We start from the raw sequence: 17,486 nt of genomic DNA on the forward strand, positions 1-17,486 counted from the left end.
ATGGAAGATGGCTGGGACTTTCAGAGAGGGGCTGACAAACTAGAGCCCACAGGCCAAACCCTGCCCGTTAACCTGCTACTGTAAATGACATTTGATGGAAACATATGTCCAAATTTTATGAAAACACACATCCATTCATTTACTTATCATCTATGGCTGCTCTTATGCTTCAAGGGCAGAACTGGGTAGTTGCCACAGAGATCTTATGGCCTGCAGAGCCTAAAATATTGACGATCCGGCCCTTTCCGGCGAACGTTTGCCAACTCCTATTTAAGAGCCCTGGACTAAGGTCCAGGCTGTCCAAACCAAGGGGCAATTTGGTCTTTGGTTTGTCTTACTGTGAAACCTACAAGCTCTTTCTACATCACCTTGGCCCCTCTATAGGAGGGTGTCTTCCTGTGGAAAGAGAAGTCAGAGAAAGTCATAGAAAGTTCTCTCATTAACCTGTGCTGTCCACTACTTGGCAATCAGAAAATAGAAATCAGATCATCACACTTAAATACACTCCTCACCGAGCACGGTGGCTCACGCCTGTAATCCCAGCACTTTGGGAGGCGAAGGCGAGCAGCTCACGAGCTCAGGAGTTCGAGACTAGCCTGACCAACATGGTGAAACCCTGTCTCTATTAAAAATACAAAAATTAGCTGGGGGTGGTGATGCACACCTGTAATCCCAGCTACTCAGGAGACTGAGGCAGGAGAATCTCTTGAACCCGGGAGGTGGAGGTTGCAGTGAGCTGAGATTGCACCACTGCACTCCAGCCTGGATGACAGAGCAAGACTCTGTCTCTAAAAACATAAAAACTTACAAAATAAAAATAAATAGGTAAAATTAATTTTAACAATTAGTGCTCAACGGTCGCATGTGGCTAGGAACCAATATATTGGAGAGTGAAGACTTAAAATTGTCTCGCTTTTGTGTCAGATGCGCTTCGATTGCTTTATACCTATATTGATGTCACCTCCCACTTAAGTGACCCCCGTGTGCCTCAGTTTCCTCACAGGCCAAGCATAATTCTGGCCAGCTAATCTCACCATCTCCATAGGGCTCCAAAACCTTATGAGGCTATCATCTCAGATTCCTCTAGAACAACAGTTCTGTTTCTTTGGGGATGACTGAGAAAAGAAAAGTCCTGCTTCCTGTGAGAAGCTGAGACTCACCAGAAGTTTCCCAGTTCAGCTGCACAGCCCAGGTTTTCTGGCTTCATGGGCAGCCCTAAACCTGTCCCTGGGAACAGGGACTCTCTGGGTTGCCTGGGCTTCCAAGCCACCCGTGCTTTCTTAGCAGGGTGGAAAGAACTGGAAGGGCACCCTGGGTAACAGTCCCTCTGAGCCCAGCCATGGAAGCGAAGCTCCCAGTCCCTGGCTGCGCTGACCCAAGGAGTTCTGGGTCAGCCCCAGATAGGAGGAGAGGGGCCACAGGGCTCAGTAAGAAGCCTGGGCAGGCCAAGCACAGTGGTTCACGCCTGTAATCCCAGCACTTTGGGAGGCCGAGGTGGGTGGATCACGAGGTCAAGAGATCAAGACCATCCTGGTCAACATGGTGAGACCTCGTCTCTACTAAAAATGCAAAGATTAACTGGATGTGGTGGCGGGCTCCTGTAGTCCCAGCTACTTGGGAAGCTGAGGCAGAAGAATCACTTGAACCCAGGAGGTGGAGGTTGCAGTGGGCTGAGATCGCGCCACTGCACTCCAGCCTGGGCGACAGAGCAAGACTCCATTAAAAACAAACAAACAAACAAACAAAAAAAACTGGGCACTGGATACCAGGACCTTCTGGCTCAACCAGCTGGCTGGTGACCAGCCTATGGGTTATGCAAGTGACGGACACCATACTTACTTTACAGAGAGGGCTACTACATGGGATGCAGTCTTGAAGGGAGTTCTTCAGCATGCAGCAGCTGCATAACCAGTATCTGTGCTTGGATCCTACGCCCATCCAAGTAAAGGACTATGTCATCTTTCATCATTCCCTGAACAAACAGCTCTTGAGCAACTAGGATTTTCCAAGTGATATTCTTGGTCCTAGGATACCACGATGATAGGAAGATAAAACCCTTGTGTACCTGGGGCTTAAATTCTGATGGTGACAGATAATAAACACATGAACCGACAAATGTATGATGTTAGATGATGTTAAGTGCTCTGAGAAAAGTAAAGCCGGAGATGGTAACAGAGAAGGTTAGGAAAGGCCTCTCCAAAACAGTGCTGCTTGAGCAACAGATTCCACAAAACAAACACCTAGTGCTAGAAAATTTGGGGCTACAGAAACAGAAAGGGGGAAATATCTCAATGCAAGAATACAAACAGCATGAGAAGAAACAGTGTGTCTGGAGAAGACTAGTGTGTCTGCAGCCTGGGAGGGAAGCAGAAGGTAGTAGGGGTTGAGGTCAGAGAGGCGTGGGGGGATGGGAACCAGGGCATGCAGGACTGTGGCAGAGTGCTCCTCTGCCACCTGTGCAGCCTCCATTCTGGGTCTCCATGAAGCTTAGAGAGTCATGACCTTTGGTTCCCTTTGTCTGCCATTAATGGATATGGCTTTGACAACAGGCAGGATGACTGGCTGTTCTTTTATACAACTCACAGTGCTATGTAGATGGGCATGAATATTTATTGTCTCCAGATGATGTCACTCTTGATAAAGTGAAGTTGGACATCAACATTCTGTAACCTCAGCACATGATCTCATTGCTACTGCCAGGAATGGGCACCCCACTCTCCCCAGAGGTCCCAGGACAGGCTCTTTAGGAGGGGGTGAGGTCAGGCAAACATGCTGGGTCTCTCCTGCTCCTCATCTATGAAAAGCAAGCCCACAGCAAGCCTCTAAGGTGCTGGACTCAGGGAACTGCAACGCTAGGTATGGTGCATCTCTTCATGACTTCGCTTGGTCCCCTAAACAATCTTTTTATTTCTACTTGTGCCCACTTTTGCCCAGGGGTCTCCATTCAAAGCTCCATACTGACCTCCTCCCTCTCTCAGATAAGCCTGAATCTTCCACTCCCTTCAGCCCCACCCATTAAGGAGAGGACTGGTTACCACAGCCACACTCACTCTGCCTAGCCAGTCTCCATCTTGCAGATCTTGATGTGAACCTACATTCAATAATCTTCAAAGAATCTTTTCCTTATTTGACAGCTTTCCTCCAGTTCCCTCAAAACTTTAAGAACTCAGTTCTCAAAGTTTTCTGGACAGGAGAACCACGTGGAAGTTTGTTTTTGTTTGTTTCTTTTTTAATATCAATGCCAGGTCCTACTATAGACCAAGTAAATTAGAATCTTTGGGATGGGGGCAGGCATTGGTATTTTCAGAATTCCCCACACAACTCCAATGTGTGACAAGGGCTGATAATCACTGAGCTAAGAGAGGTCTTCTTCAACTTTATCATGTGTACAAATCCTCTGAGGATCTTGTTAAAATGCAGCTTCAGATTCAGTAGGTTTGAGGAAGAGCCCAAGATTCTGCATTTCTAACAAGTTCCAATGGAATGCAGTTGCTGCTGGTCCATGGACCACACTTTGGGTAGCAAGGGTCTGCAGGCAGCCAGATTTGAGGGGTAAGGGATTAAAGCAGGGTTCACTGGTTTTCTACATTCAAACCAAGTGTTCCTTATGGGGCAATCTTTAAAGTTGGAAAGCTGCTTCCTGGAAGAGTTGGGGTAAAAGGCTCTTATAGAAGGGGACAGGATTTTTCTGCTAATGTGGGATTAGAAACTTTCACATCTAAGAAATATTGCAGGATCCATTCGCTATTACGCATAAAGTGCCTAGCAGAGTACCCAATACATAGTAAGTTCTCAATCTATGGTACTTGTGTTATTATTGTTTTCATTACTACTGCAGGACTCTCAACCCACATCCCAAACCAACCAAGCATGTGCTTTCAATGTCCAAAACCCTGACCAAGCTCCACAAATTCCTTTCATCCCCAGAGGATGTGCCTCAGACAGGAGCCAACCACAGGAAGGCTTGAGTCCAGGGACCTTCATCCCACACACAACCCCATGTGCCCTGCCTGGTCTAAGGACACCAATGCATTGCCTTTGGTTCTTTCATTCATTTGATTCATTTTCCATGAGCTGTGGATGTGCCTTCATAGCCTGGTCATGGCTAACAGTCAGTGTTTGCTATGTATGGGGACCTGTCTTAAGTGCTTTACTTGGTTTAACTGATTATACCATTAAAACAACTCTGACCTACAGGTATGATTGGCTTCAATAGCAGACAAAGAAACTTGGAAAGACAAAGAATCTTGCCCAAGATCACATACATAGTAAGAGACAGGGCCAAAAAGCAAACTGAGGAACATACTTCAATGCTCAAGCTTTCCCAGTGCTTCTCAAACTCTAATTGCCAAGTGATTTCACCAAATTACAGGTTCTAATTCAGCAGGAGAGGTAGAGTCTGGGATTCTGCATTTCCCACAAGCTCTCAGGTGATGCTGATGTGGCTGACCCACCAACACCATCTTGAGTAGCAAAGCTACTCATATGCTCTGATGCCTGTTGGTGTTGCTGGATATCTCCCTTAATAGCCCCCTAAAAACTTACTACCATACTCCTACAATTGATGGTTTCTTGATTTGATGAGTGGCAAAATTACAGTAAATTTCCACTTTGAACACTCATGCAAAGTTCTGTTCAACTTCTGCTCAAACTGCAATATTTTGTGGCAAAGGATATCAACTGCTTGGAAAAGCATTGTGTCCATTATAATCTGTAGAAGCTGCGGCTTGTGATGAAATTGCTTTTAAATTTAAGCATCACAACTGAGAATGCTTTCTGGGCCAGGATACTATTCCCATCTCTAAGCGCAAAGTGAAGAGTTCCAATTTGAGAAATTTGAGGAGAATTTCTTGAAACATAGAAGTGAATCATGTAACTGGAAGCTTTCCTTCTCAGCTCACTAGAAGAGACGAGGTATACAGAAACCAGAAGAAATGACAAATCTTCCTGCCCTGTGAAGGGTATTTAAGGGCAAATCCAGACTGTGCACCTAATCAGTCTGTATTCAGCAGTGGGGAACCAGCTCGCTTGAGAATGAGACAAAGAAAACCCGAACAGAGAGAGGGGAAGATAAACAACCAGGGGTGCTTTTGATGCCAGAGTGACCTGAAGTTTCAGAGTCACAACAAGGTTCTGGTGGAGAATGACTTCAAAGGATGAATCCTTGGAAAAATCAAAATACACTACTCAAACGTGGTGATAATACCAGAGTTGGGTTCAACAGTGATCAATGACAAAAAGGATTAGTTACAATGGTGCCTCTATGCAACTCCCACAGCCCAGTGACTCTCAAACTTAGCTCCACATTAGAATCACCTGGGAAGTGTTAGCCACCAGCCCCCACCCACCTCCATTCTCAGGCCACACTTCCACATCAATTCAGTCAGTCTCTGGGGATGGGGCCCAGACATCCTTAATTTTTAAAGATCCCCAGTTGATTCCAATGTGCAGCCAAGTTTAAGAACCATTGGCTTAGGTTTTCAGTGTCTTCACTCATAAAATGAATGAATCCTTCAGAACCAGTGATTCTCACCACTAGACGCATGTTAGAATCACTTTGGGGAGATTGTTTAAAACACTAATGTGATGCCAGCACCATCCCTAGAAATTCTAGTGATTCTGTGGAGCCCAGGCATCAGCAATTTTAAGACCTCCTCAGGTGATTCTAAAACGCTGCCATGTAGATGACCACTGGTCCAGAAGTTTTTGCCAAGATTCCTTCTATTGCTTGTTTTAAGGATCTATGGTATTAAAGCTGAAAATGCATCTTAGACATTTTGCAAAGGTGGAGCCCTCATCTTTACCTTTACAGCAGAGGTTTTTAACTTTGGATGAATCTATTAATTCCCCTCAATCATATACAAACTGTTGATTGAATATGAATATGTATATGTATTTGTATTTTTCAGGAGGGAGTGTCATCTGCCTTTATTAGGTTCTCAAAAGATTTAAGAATGCTATTTTAAAAGCAAATATTAGGTTTCTGACGTAATAAATTTAAGAAAATTAAAGAATGAATGGAAAATAAATTTGGTCTCATCAGCACCTTTGCTATAGTTTGGATTTGATCACACCCACTGCCACCTAGTGGTTATATATCCTTATTGCAGGTTTAGTTCAGATCACATTGCCCATCCTCTGAAAACTGTTGAGCAATAGATGTGCAGATTTCAGATCCAAGCATCAAAGTAAAAGCTTTCTCTGGGACTAGGATTAGTACCAGTAAGAGGCTATCTGGAAACACTCACTACAAGAGATGACTTGAATCTTGTTTTTCTCTCTTACTAATCATGTGACCTTGGGAAAGTTACTTAACCTTTCCATTTCTCACACAAAATGGGGATAATATAAGTACTTCTAAGATTGCTGTGGAGAATAAATAAGAAAATATATGTAAAAGGCTCAGCATGACTCTTGGCACAGAACAAGATTCCAATAAATATTTAGGTTATATTACTGTTATTACTGATTCTTTAATTATTATTAACATCTCAGTGACCTTGTTCAAGTTACTAAATTTCTTTGAGCTGCATATATTGACCCGTAAGACAAGGAAAATAAGCCCTGCCATTTTCTTCACAGTTATAGCTATGATAAGTACAAAAAGTAAAAGGCATATTGTTATTTTATGGCAACTCATCATACATCCAGGGAATCTACAGAGCACAGGAAAAGGTCACTCAACTCCCAGTAGTTGAGCAGGCTCTACATTGGGGTACAGTAATTTCTTGTCACATATCTAGCATCCTACTCAGCCTAAAGTTTCCCACCACGTGGGCGAATGGATGGCCATACCCTGCTATGGATGCTGCAAGCTCCTTTTCCGGTAAGAGAATTATACCAACCACTCACTAGGTCACAAGTGCCTGAAATTGTCAGTCCTCATCCAGCCCAGACACTGACCGGCAGCAGTCTTGCCCATTCCAAACTCACCCCAGGGAGAGAGTCCCAAAAATCTTTTGCAAGCCTGCCTGTCCATGAGAGTCCCTCATCACACCATCATGGTCCACAACCTGCCCCACCAGAGCAGAAACATCCTGAAACCTCTCACCAGCCTCAGCAAAGAATCAAGGTGCCCAGCTGTTACTTACCTGGAGTCTGCTTGGCCGTACGCACAGGAGTGTAGTGGTTTTTGGAGGACGATCTGACCGGCGTGTTCTCTTTGGGAGAGGTATCGATAGCCGAGATAGTTTCTCTTTCACAGTGTGCTATGGGGATTGGTCCCTGTTGTCTTAAGATGTCAGCCAGAGCCCTAAACAAGGAGGAGATCACATAATGAGATTCACTGAGCAGGTGTGCACAACCATGAGGGAAGTTAGCTTACTTTCATATGCCCTTTGATTTACAGAGATGCAGGAAGAGAGAGAGACAGCATTCAGCTCTCAATAGTCAGCTACATCTTGTGTTGGTCTCGGGGGGACACAGGGTAAAGGTTACCATGCCTGGAGGTACAGACTAAAAGGCTGGGACTATGGTTTCTTTCTTTAATTTATTTCACATCAGTAAACTCTGAGCCCTTTCAAAATACTGGCTCCCCAAATATCCACCTATGCCAGGCAGGTATCTATAGCAGCTGGCCAGTGGAATGCCACTATGGTGAAGGGCTGAAACCATCGGCCTCAAATTCAGCAGCAGGTCACTAATATCAGGGGACCACTTCATCATCCAAAACCACACACTGAGTATCATGTACTAGATACTGGAGACCCAAATAAGTACAACACACAGCTCCTGCTATCAAGGAAGGGTGTGATTGAGCTGCAAAGACAGGACATAGAGATGAAAAGATAAAAATCAAAACATGTGGATGCTGCAGACAGTGAAGACAACTGGAGTTTAGAGGAGGGAGCAATCACAAACACAGGGGAAAAATACACAGGAAGAAAGAGAGACAGGCAGAGACTCTGCCATAGCAGGAGAGACCCGCCCCCCTGCAAGAGGTCCAGTTACTCAGAGAAAGCAGCTTTTGTTAACTCAGCGCCTAGCTTCAACAACCAAACATGCATTGACTGACGATTCAGCATGCATCAGTCATTGAAGAGACACAGATCAATGGGACCCAATTCCTGCCATCTAGGGGTTCATAATTTAGGGGGAATCGCTCTCCTATTTGCTTTCAAACAGGATGCCCTTTGTGGGTGTGACATGTGAGATACCCACTGGCAGTGGGAAACAGATGAGTGTGGACAGCCACAAGAAACTACACCTGGATACTGTCACTTCAGAGCCAGGTCCCCAGTCCTCAATGCACTCCCGTTTTGCACATGCCAGGCAAAGACTCTTCCATCTTCTCAAGGGGTGTCTCTGATGGGTGGGGCCCTGCCCACCCCAAGGCTTCCCTCTTACCAGGAGTCCAGCTCCAACACTATGCCCTCATGAAAAGTGACAACTGCAGCAGTTTAAAAATGCATCTGAGTAAATTGTGGGGGAAAGAATAGTTTCTTCACAAAATGGTCCTGGGACAACTGACTGGATTGCCACATGAAAAAGAAGGGAGTTGGATCCTTACCTCACACCATATAAAAAACTAACTCAAAATGGATTATATACCTAGATATTAGTCCCAAAACTGTAAATCACACTGAGATACCCTTTCATACACACTAGGATAGCTATAACCAAAAAGCCACATAATACCAAGTGTTGGCAAGGAGGTAGAGAAATTGGAGGCTTCATACACTACTGGTGGAAATGGAAAACCCTTCAATCCCTTTGGTAAACAGTTTAGCAGCTCCTCAAAACTGCAATGTTCCTTAAACGCAGAATTAACATATGGCCCAGCAAATCTACTCCTAGGTATTCCCAAGAACAATGAAAAATATATGTTGCATTAAACTTGTGTACAAAGGTTCATAGCAGCAGTATTAATAACAGCCAAAGGGTAGATACAACCCAAAAGTCCATCAACTGCTGAAAGGAAAAACAAAATGTGGTCTATTCACACAATGGAATATTATTCAGTCATTTAAAAAAGGCATACTGATACCTGCTATCACATGGATGGACCTTGAAAACATCATGCTAAGTGAAAGAAGCACACCATAAAAGACCATGCTTCTATAACATACCCAGTTAGGTAAATCCGTAAAGACAGAAAGCAGAACTGTGGTTACCAGGGGCTGTCTCTAGGTCATGTGAGAAAAGAAGAAAGCAGCTTGCGCTATGCGATGTATCTTCTTCTGGGAGAGGGCTCCTGATGCCCAGTAGGCTGCACTGAGCTGGTCAGCACAGCCAAGAGAGAGGGGTGTACAGCAAAAGGTGTTTCTCAAACAAGGGCTGCCTGACAGGCTACCTAAGGATGGGAACCCTGCCACATGTTGTAAAGTGCATGGCAGCTATGGAAATGCTCCTGGTCCCACACCCATGTGTGACCATTCTCCAGGATCCTTCCTTTCCCAGTACCCTCTGGCAACTAGAAAGGCAGCCCTCATTCCCAGACCACGTGGCCTTAAGAGTGAGTCCCTCTGCCTACTCCCCCTCCCCCTCCCTCCATTGGTGACCCCCTCCTTGCTCTGGTTCCTCTCCATCTTCCATCCCCTTCTCTCCAGGGTACTCAATAAATATTATTCTAGTTCTGAAATGTGCGATTCTGGTCTCACCTAATTAATTTGAATACGCCGGAGGAAATGGGTTAAGGCCTGAGCTACTTTCTAACCGTAGGAAAGAAAATTGGTCACTGAGGAACAGCACAGCAGATTTTGCAAAAGAGTGGGCAGCAGCTTCCAGCATCTGAGAGAACAACAGGGAGAGTGAGACAGTAGCAAACAGAGAGGGAGAGAAAGGGAGGGCTGGGGGCAGAGGTCCAGAGAGAAAGAGAGGAGAGAAAACAGGTGGAGAGAGGAGAGAAATGGGAGATGGAGCCAAGGAGACAGAAGGAGAGTGAGAGTGGGTCTGAAACCCCAAGCAAGAGAGAGCAGGGAAGGTTCAGAGAAGAGAGTTAGCGAAAGTGACAGGCACCAGGAGACAGAGAGAGGAGAGGAGGCAGAGTCCGAGGGACAGGCAAGCGGGTAGGAAGAGCAAGAGGGAGAGTAAGCCACAGAGAACCAAAGGGAAATCCAGAGATAAAATGCGATTCAGAAGAGACAGGGAAAGGGGGTCAGAGAGAGACATTCGGAGGGGAAGAGTCAGACGGAGAGAGACACAGAGACGGCCAAGTGAGGGACTCGGGACAGGACAGGCTGTCAGCAGGGCCCTGTCACCCCCCATGTGGACGACAGATGTGTCTGATTTAGGAATCTGAAGTGAAGACTCACCTTAGTAGTATGCTCCTTCCAACCATCCCCCACCCACAGCGAGCCCTTTTTGCTGCAATATCTGATATATTAAACAAAAGAATTCTTTTGCCTGAATTATCTGGATTATTGCCTAGGTTTGATGCTCCCTTCTGTCTGTGTATTTCTTGGCTTTCTCGGGTGTGTGGTGAGCAGGGGAGAGTAAATTAATCAGGCAGCAAATCTGATCAGGGAAAACAGTCATTGTGATCAGGCCAGGAAACTTAAGCTTTCTTCAGTACTTGGTATTGTGTATTAATCACCTTAATAGCAAAAGTATCATCTTACATTTGGATAGCACTTAATAATTCCTCGATACATTCACCTGCCCTGTCTCATGTGATTCCCATCCTATCCCTGTGACCTTTGCAGCTATTATTACCACAATTTTTAACAAGGAACTGAGGTTCAGGCTAATTCCAGTACTAACACATATTGGAACAGGGATTTAACTTCAAGGCTTCTGACTTGAGCCCGGGCATCCTTCTGTTCACTGGGACTGCCTCTTACATACATTTCACTTCCTACAAATCATCAGCTTTAATGAGTCCTCCTGGTCCCTCCAGCTGGGTCGGCTAATTTAGCAAATGCCAGTTAATATTTGGGCATGGAGAAACAATTAGTAAATGAGTGATTCAGTTCAATACCAATTATGTATTTGCTTAAAACCTTGGTTATTGTTGTCAGTGGTCCTGAGGAAATGAAAGTGTATCTGAATTTCCGTAAGTGCTTAGTTATCTCAACACCTGCAGGGACCAAGCCCAGTCAACATTTTAACGTGTTGCCACCTGCATTCAGGATATGAACTAGTTCTTAAAATGGCAAGTGATTTCCCTTAACAACAGAAAAATAAACAAAACCTTGTTCATAACTTTGCCTCATCACAGTCTTGTCTGCTCAAGATATTAAAGACTATCATTTATTGAGTGATTACTATGTCCCAGACACTGGCTCTTACATGCATTGGATCATACATTTCTCAGAATGCTCTTACAAGGGATGTGCCATCGGTAGCCCTATTTCGTTGTTAAGAAAATTAAAACTTTTAGAGGTTATGTATGTTACCCAAGGTCACACAGCTAGTAAGTGCTGAATTCATATTCCAAACATAGGTAGGTTAAACTACAGGGGCTGACTATATACCATTGGATTATCCATCCATCTAGCCACCCACCTCTCCCTCCCTCCATTCATCCTTCCCTCCCTCTTTCCATCCCATATCCCATCCATCCAGCCACCTCCTATCTATCCAAAATTATATCCATCTCCCCCAATTCATCCCCTCATCCATCCATCCAACACTCTATCCATCAATCCATAAAACACTCCATCCATCATTGAAGACTTCATCCTTCCATCCAACACTCCATCCATTCATCCATTCCTCCATTCATCCCTCCACCCAACACTCCATCCATCCATCCATCCATCCACTTAGTCACATTGGTCTTCTTCACCTACTATGTCCCTGTAATGGTCCCTGAACACAAGATTTTAGAGAGTGTTTAATCGGTAGGGCAAAGATCTACCCAGACCTAAGAACTCAGCTGTGGCTGAACTGCTCAGTGCTATTCACCTTAGTGTGTCATTCACATCAACAGCTCTACAACCTTTTACACTATTTTAGCAGCCATCTTTTTTGCCAAATGAAATCCTGACTAGAACACCAATATACTTCACCAGACCCCTGCTCTGCATAAGGCCAGTGGGAAGTGAGGGCCCTGTTCCTCCAAGCATTTCCCAGTAGTCTGGCAGGAACTACCCACTTGTCCCTGGACTTCATGGAGTTTTCAAATTTTAAAATAAATATGGTGAAAGAGCACCAAAATGAAAACTTGGATTATTTTTTGTCCCAATCTTCATTCGCTGAACAAATGGTCAAACTTAGTTCCCCCCAAATTAAGTGGGGGAACCTAGAGCCCCTTAGTTCACCTGGGAATTCTTTTAAATCTCAATCAACATGCCCTCCATGAGGACCCCATGAATACTGCTGCTCACTGAAGTGGTGCAATGGAAACAAACCTTCGGCCTCTGCCACGTCTCTGGATTTCTGAGCTGTCTAAATGCTGTGGAAAGGAGAAAACAAGCTCAGCTATTATTCAGTAAGTTATTCTGTGCCAAATGCAAGGCAAACTGGATAGTTTCGAGCCCTAATCATGCCCTTTCTCTTTTCGGGATGGTAGGAAGAAATTGATGCTGTTGGATAAGTATGATAAAAGGCCAAATGGATGAACTATTCCGTGAATAAGCTATTCTGGTTAATGTTCTTATTTCTAAGGACTAATGAGAACACTCTTGTTTTTGAAGAACTTTCTAAAAGCATTCCTGCCTAATTAAGTAAAGTATACTGAATATAATTAATTTTTTTATAAAATTCAAGGTTCTTCACGAGAGGGCCATCAGTCTAATCTTTAGTTCTCTTCACAGATGAAAACCTAAGTAATATGTAGACAGTCTAGGAAATGGAACTGTTCATATAAAAACTACAAGACAGATGGTGGAAATTGCTTGTTTTTGTTTCCTTTAGGTAAGTCTCTGATAGCTAATTCTTTTGTATTTCTCTTGAAAGCAGAATGTAGATACTTTATTCCAGTTAAATAAAGGATATGGGTTATTTGAGTCCCAGATAACTGAGCTTTTCCTCTTTCTTCCCTTCCTGCCTTCCTTCTCTCCTTTCTTTTCTTTCTTTTTTTTTTTTTTTTTTGAGACAGGATCTCACACGGTCGCCCAGGCTGGAGTGCAGTGGCGAGATCACGGCTCACTGCAGCCTCGGCTTCCTAGGCTCAAGCGATCCTCCCACCTCAGCCTCCCCAGTAGCTGATACTACAGGCAAGCACCACCACATCCAGCTAATTTTTTAATTTTTTGTAGAGACAGAGTTTCACCATGTTGCTCAGGCTGGTCTCGGACTCCTAAACTCAGGCAATCTGCCTCCCTCAGCCTCCCAAAGTGCTGGAATGATAGGCATGAGCCACCACATCCGCCCCTGTGCTTTTACTTGATAATGACCTCTTAGGAACTGCTGGTGTCCTCTTTAACCTCATCTCACACTTACCTACTGGACAGTCGGAGTGCTTCCATTGTCTAAAATATGTAGCCAGGACAATTGAAATGAATGTATTTTTAACAAACATGGACCAAGGAGAACGGCTTAATTTAGTTTTCCCTATTACCGGTTCTCTCGGAGTCCACTTGAAAAACACAGCTGCTGGCTTTGTGTGTGCACAAGACTGCTCTCCTCATACAGAGAGGCTCAGAACGGCTGTGGAGATCTCATTTGTTGTGTTAACAATGTCTGTGCATCTGCATTGAGCTGTTCTGCAGGTCTGAGTTGTCCCCAGCACAATTGAAATTCATCATGGCCAATAAACATCGCAGGACTCAGTGAGGGAAGGCACGGCCTGCCTGTTTTGTTTTTCAGGCAAGCCGAGCGAGTTTCTCCATCCCAGTGGGTGCCTGTCCTGGCGCTGTCACTAGGCCAGCTGGGAGCCAGGTAGAGAGTAGATGTGCATCCCCTGGGGGCCCCATTCAATCCTAACAGCATCATCTTCACATACTCCGTTCCTTACATTAATCATATGAAAATTCCCCCAGGCCTGAGAAATGTGGTAGCGTCAATATCAAACCCAGACTTTTCAGAAATACTTGAATTGTTTGAGAATTCGTTGAAAACGTGGATGTGTCAGGTGCACCTATTATTATTGGGAGCTGGGAAACCAAAAAATGCTACCAAGATTTGGTAGCAGGGCCACATGGTCAACCAGGGGACAGATGAGTTCATAACTGTACCTGTGTACAAGGTGCAAATGGGCTGCTGCCACCATTACGATTCTTGTGATTGTTGGCGTTGTTGTTTTGTTTTGTTTTTTGAGATAGAGTCGCGCTCTGTTACCCAGACTGGAGTGCAGCGGTGTGATCTCAGTTCACTGCAACCTCCGCCTCCTTGGTTCAAGTGATTCTCCTGCCTCAGCTTCCCGAGTAGCTGGGATTAAAGGCCCCTGTCACCACGCCCAGCTACTTTTTGTATGTTTAGTAGAGATGGGGTTTCACCATGTTGGCCAGGCTGGTCTCGAACTCCTGACCTCAGGTGATCCACCCACCTTGGCCTCCCATAGTGCTGAGACTACAGGTGTGAGCTGCCGTGCCCGGCCAGTGTTATTTTCTTTATTTGCAATGGGCTCAGACCTAAACCTGGAAGTGAGGCAACACGTAGGCAGCACAGCCTAACGGCCACACACTGAGATTCTCAAGCCAGAAAGCCTAAGTTGGAATGCTGGCCACTTGGCGGTTGTTAGCAAGCTACTTAAGTGTCCTGTAGCTCTGTGACCTTATTGAAAAAATAAGACCAAAATAATGAGGCAAAAAATAATGTCTGCCTCTTAGGGTTATCATAAAGATTAAATGATGTAATAGTTGTAAAGTGCTTACGAGGCTTACAAGGAGCCTGGCACCTATTAAGCACTTACATAAATATTTGACTAATAAATAAATCCAAATGTCTACAACCTCCTAATATCTACATCGGCTCAGCCTATAGGACGACAACAAAAGCATAGGCAGAAGAGGAGAGTCTTAGAGGACTGGTGCAGTTATGCCAAACTGGCAACACTCTTGGTGTGGTGGGGGAGCCACACAGCACAGCTGTGGCCGTGGGTCATCCTGGAAGAGACCATCCACGCCCCATATTTCCCACTCAGGCTTAAGGATGGAAATCCATATGACCACACACCCGTTTCTGCTGAATCCTGAACTTGGACTTTGACAGCCAAATGCAAAGAGAGTCTGTTCCTTCCTGCCAGGTCACCATGGATTTGCTTCCACTAGCCTGCAAAGAAGTATCCAGATGAAGCCCCGCTGCAAATGAAGGTATTCACAGCTTGAGCAAAAGAAATCAGGAGTCAAATGGGGCACAGAAGGGCAAACAGATCAAACTGGCCAGGGCAACACGTTCTATAAAAGATTCAGTTATTTATTCTTTCTCCCTCCCTCCCTTTTTCTTTCTTCCTTTTCTTTCCTTCTTTCCTCCCTCCTCCCTTCCTCTATTTTTCTCTTCCTTCTTTAAAACAATTAGAAACATTATTGTCATTTCCCTACTCAAGGATCTTCACACTAATGCAAATATCAGAAGGGCAGGGTACACAAAAAAGACCACTTTAATTCCTACTGACTTTAACTCATGTATTCAGCCTGTCATTCAGTTATATTTCTTAAGCACCTACTCTGTGCCAGGCACTACTCTAGGCACTAGAATACAGGTGTAAACAAAACAGGCAAACACTCCTGTCCTGTTGACATAGTGGTATGGGAGATGGATCCCTGCCACAAAGCAAAGCTGCTGTGTAGGGCTGCAGACCAAAGAACTTCCCAGAAGAAACCAGATCTTTAAGTTGCATCTGAATTACTGAGATCCACATGTTGCTCTTAGAAATCTCCTTTGGGGTTTTACCATAGAATTATAACCCCATTTCTGGGTGGACAGCCTCTGCCCCAGTGTGAAGTTGAACCCACGTCCCATGAGGACAGACTCTTAACTAGGAGTGCCTATTTATTAGGGAGAAGGGAAGACTGAATGTGGGCCTTGAATGCCATCTTCAAACAGATGTTTTGCCATCCTGCAAAAGAAAGGATACGCTCCTTCTGAGTTACTCCAGGAAGTGGATCTCAGGCCAAAGAAGTAATTTTGGCTCCCCATGAGAATCAACTAGAATTGCATTCTAACAATAGACCAACTGCCTCCAGAGGTAGGGGCAGCCCTGCCCTAGATGCATGGGTGGCCACTTGCTGTGCATGAGAGGAGGGGAAGGTGGTGCCAAAAGGGAGAGTCACTAAAATGCCTCATAAGTCCTCTTCCACCAAGAGATCCTATGAGTTGAAGATGCTAAAAGCAGCATCCTCACGAGGCCACCTGCAGACAACATTCTTATCTGAGTGGCGTATGCAAGGAAAATACATCTCCTCCCACATCCCAGAGCTGTTGAACCTGTAAGTACAGATGTGGACTGTGTCAGCATCTATCTTTCAGGTGTGCTGAGGGCAGAATGGGCCAAAGAAGAACACACTTCCACAACACTACAGCTCACATCCCACAGCAGAGGGGCCAAGGGACTCACCCAAGGTCATCAAGACAGAAAGTGACAGAGTTGGGATTACTCTGTCTTGTAGCTCAGCTCCCAGGAAATGCTCTAAGGCAGGGAAAGATGGATGACAACCTCCAAAGGTGAAAGAAGGCTTTGCTAGATGTCCCTTGAGAGCCACATAAGCAGACTAAGAGAAGGAAGTCAAAGTTCTTTTCTATAAGGAGCAGGGCTGCTGGCTAAGGGCCTCCTACCACTTCCTACAGTAGGTGTGATGCTGTCTCCTCAATCCAAACAGTGGTGTTGGGAATGGTGATTCACAAGCAAGAGAGTCCTTAGGCCACTGAGAGAGAACCACAGAGAGAGCCAAGGCAGGGCTCGCAGTCCGGACAAGTTTTCCAAAGTCTGCCTCCAGATCCATAACCTCTCAGGCCCAGCTGGTTATGACTGTGACAAGAAGCAGAAAAGCGAGCACAAGGATGTGGCAAAGTTTATAACATAAATTCTCAAAGCCGAAAGAGAGAGAGTTGGATTCTAAAAACTCAGGGAAATAGAAAAGAAAAGAAACAAGAAGAGGGAAAATTAGCAGGAACCCCCAGAGGGAATTGAAAAGGAGATTTAAAGCAGCTTCCAGTCAAGCATCACCAATTCAGTAGAAATAAGGGCAGGCTAATCCCTATCAATGAAACAGACATAAAAATTCCAAAACACTTTAAAGGAAATGCATTTTTACTGCTTCCCGGGCCAATGCAGGATTTCAAACTCAATTAAAAAAATAAAATAAAACTGATCTTCGAAGAGCTACTTCAATGAATAGATAAGAATGATTTGTAATTAACATGCCAATTGTCTACTAAGAGCCCGCCTGTAAACAATCTAACCTTCTCCATGGTGTATGTCCCCTGCGAAATCTCTGCAGTCTTGTTTGAGCTATTAATCTGTTCATCAAAGATTTTTATCAGACAAAGAAAAAAAAAAAAAAACTTTGCCCAGGTCCAATTTGGATAAATTTTGAATTAGTGGCATCTAAATCCATGCGGCTTAATGAAGTTGTGGCAGGACAAGTTCAAGAAGGCAAGTCGGACGGAGAGGGGAGAAGGAACACAGCTCGACAGAAGTGAACAGGAATCAAAACAAGGAC

The 17,486-nt window shown here is 44.7% G+C and overlaps 1 protein-coding gene across 4 annotated transcripts in view; it reads right to left on the reverse strand.

Moving 5' to 3' along the window:
- The window catches only part of SHISA6 (shisa family member 6), a 324,824-nt gene that overhangs the window by 295,388 nt on the left and 11,950 nt on the right, over positions 1-17,486 (reverse strand). For all 4 annotated transcript variants that reach the window (XM_008971359.5, XM_008971358.5, XM_008971357.5 and 1 more), the window contains exon 2: positions 7,092-7,252. In XM_008971359.5, the coding sequence (XP_008969607.2) occupies positions 7,092-7,252 (161 nt within the window). The remainder of the gene's footprint in view (positions 1-7,091; positions 7,253-17,486) is intronic.

Source organism: Pan paniscus, chromosome 19 (genome assembly GCF_029289425.2).
Source record: "Pan paniscus chromosome 19, NHGRI_mPanPan1-v2.0_pri, whole genome shotgun sequence".
NCBI classification, from domain to species: Eukaryota; Metazoa; Chordata; class Mammalia; order Primates; family Hominidae; genus Pan; species Pan paniscus.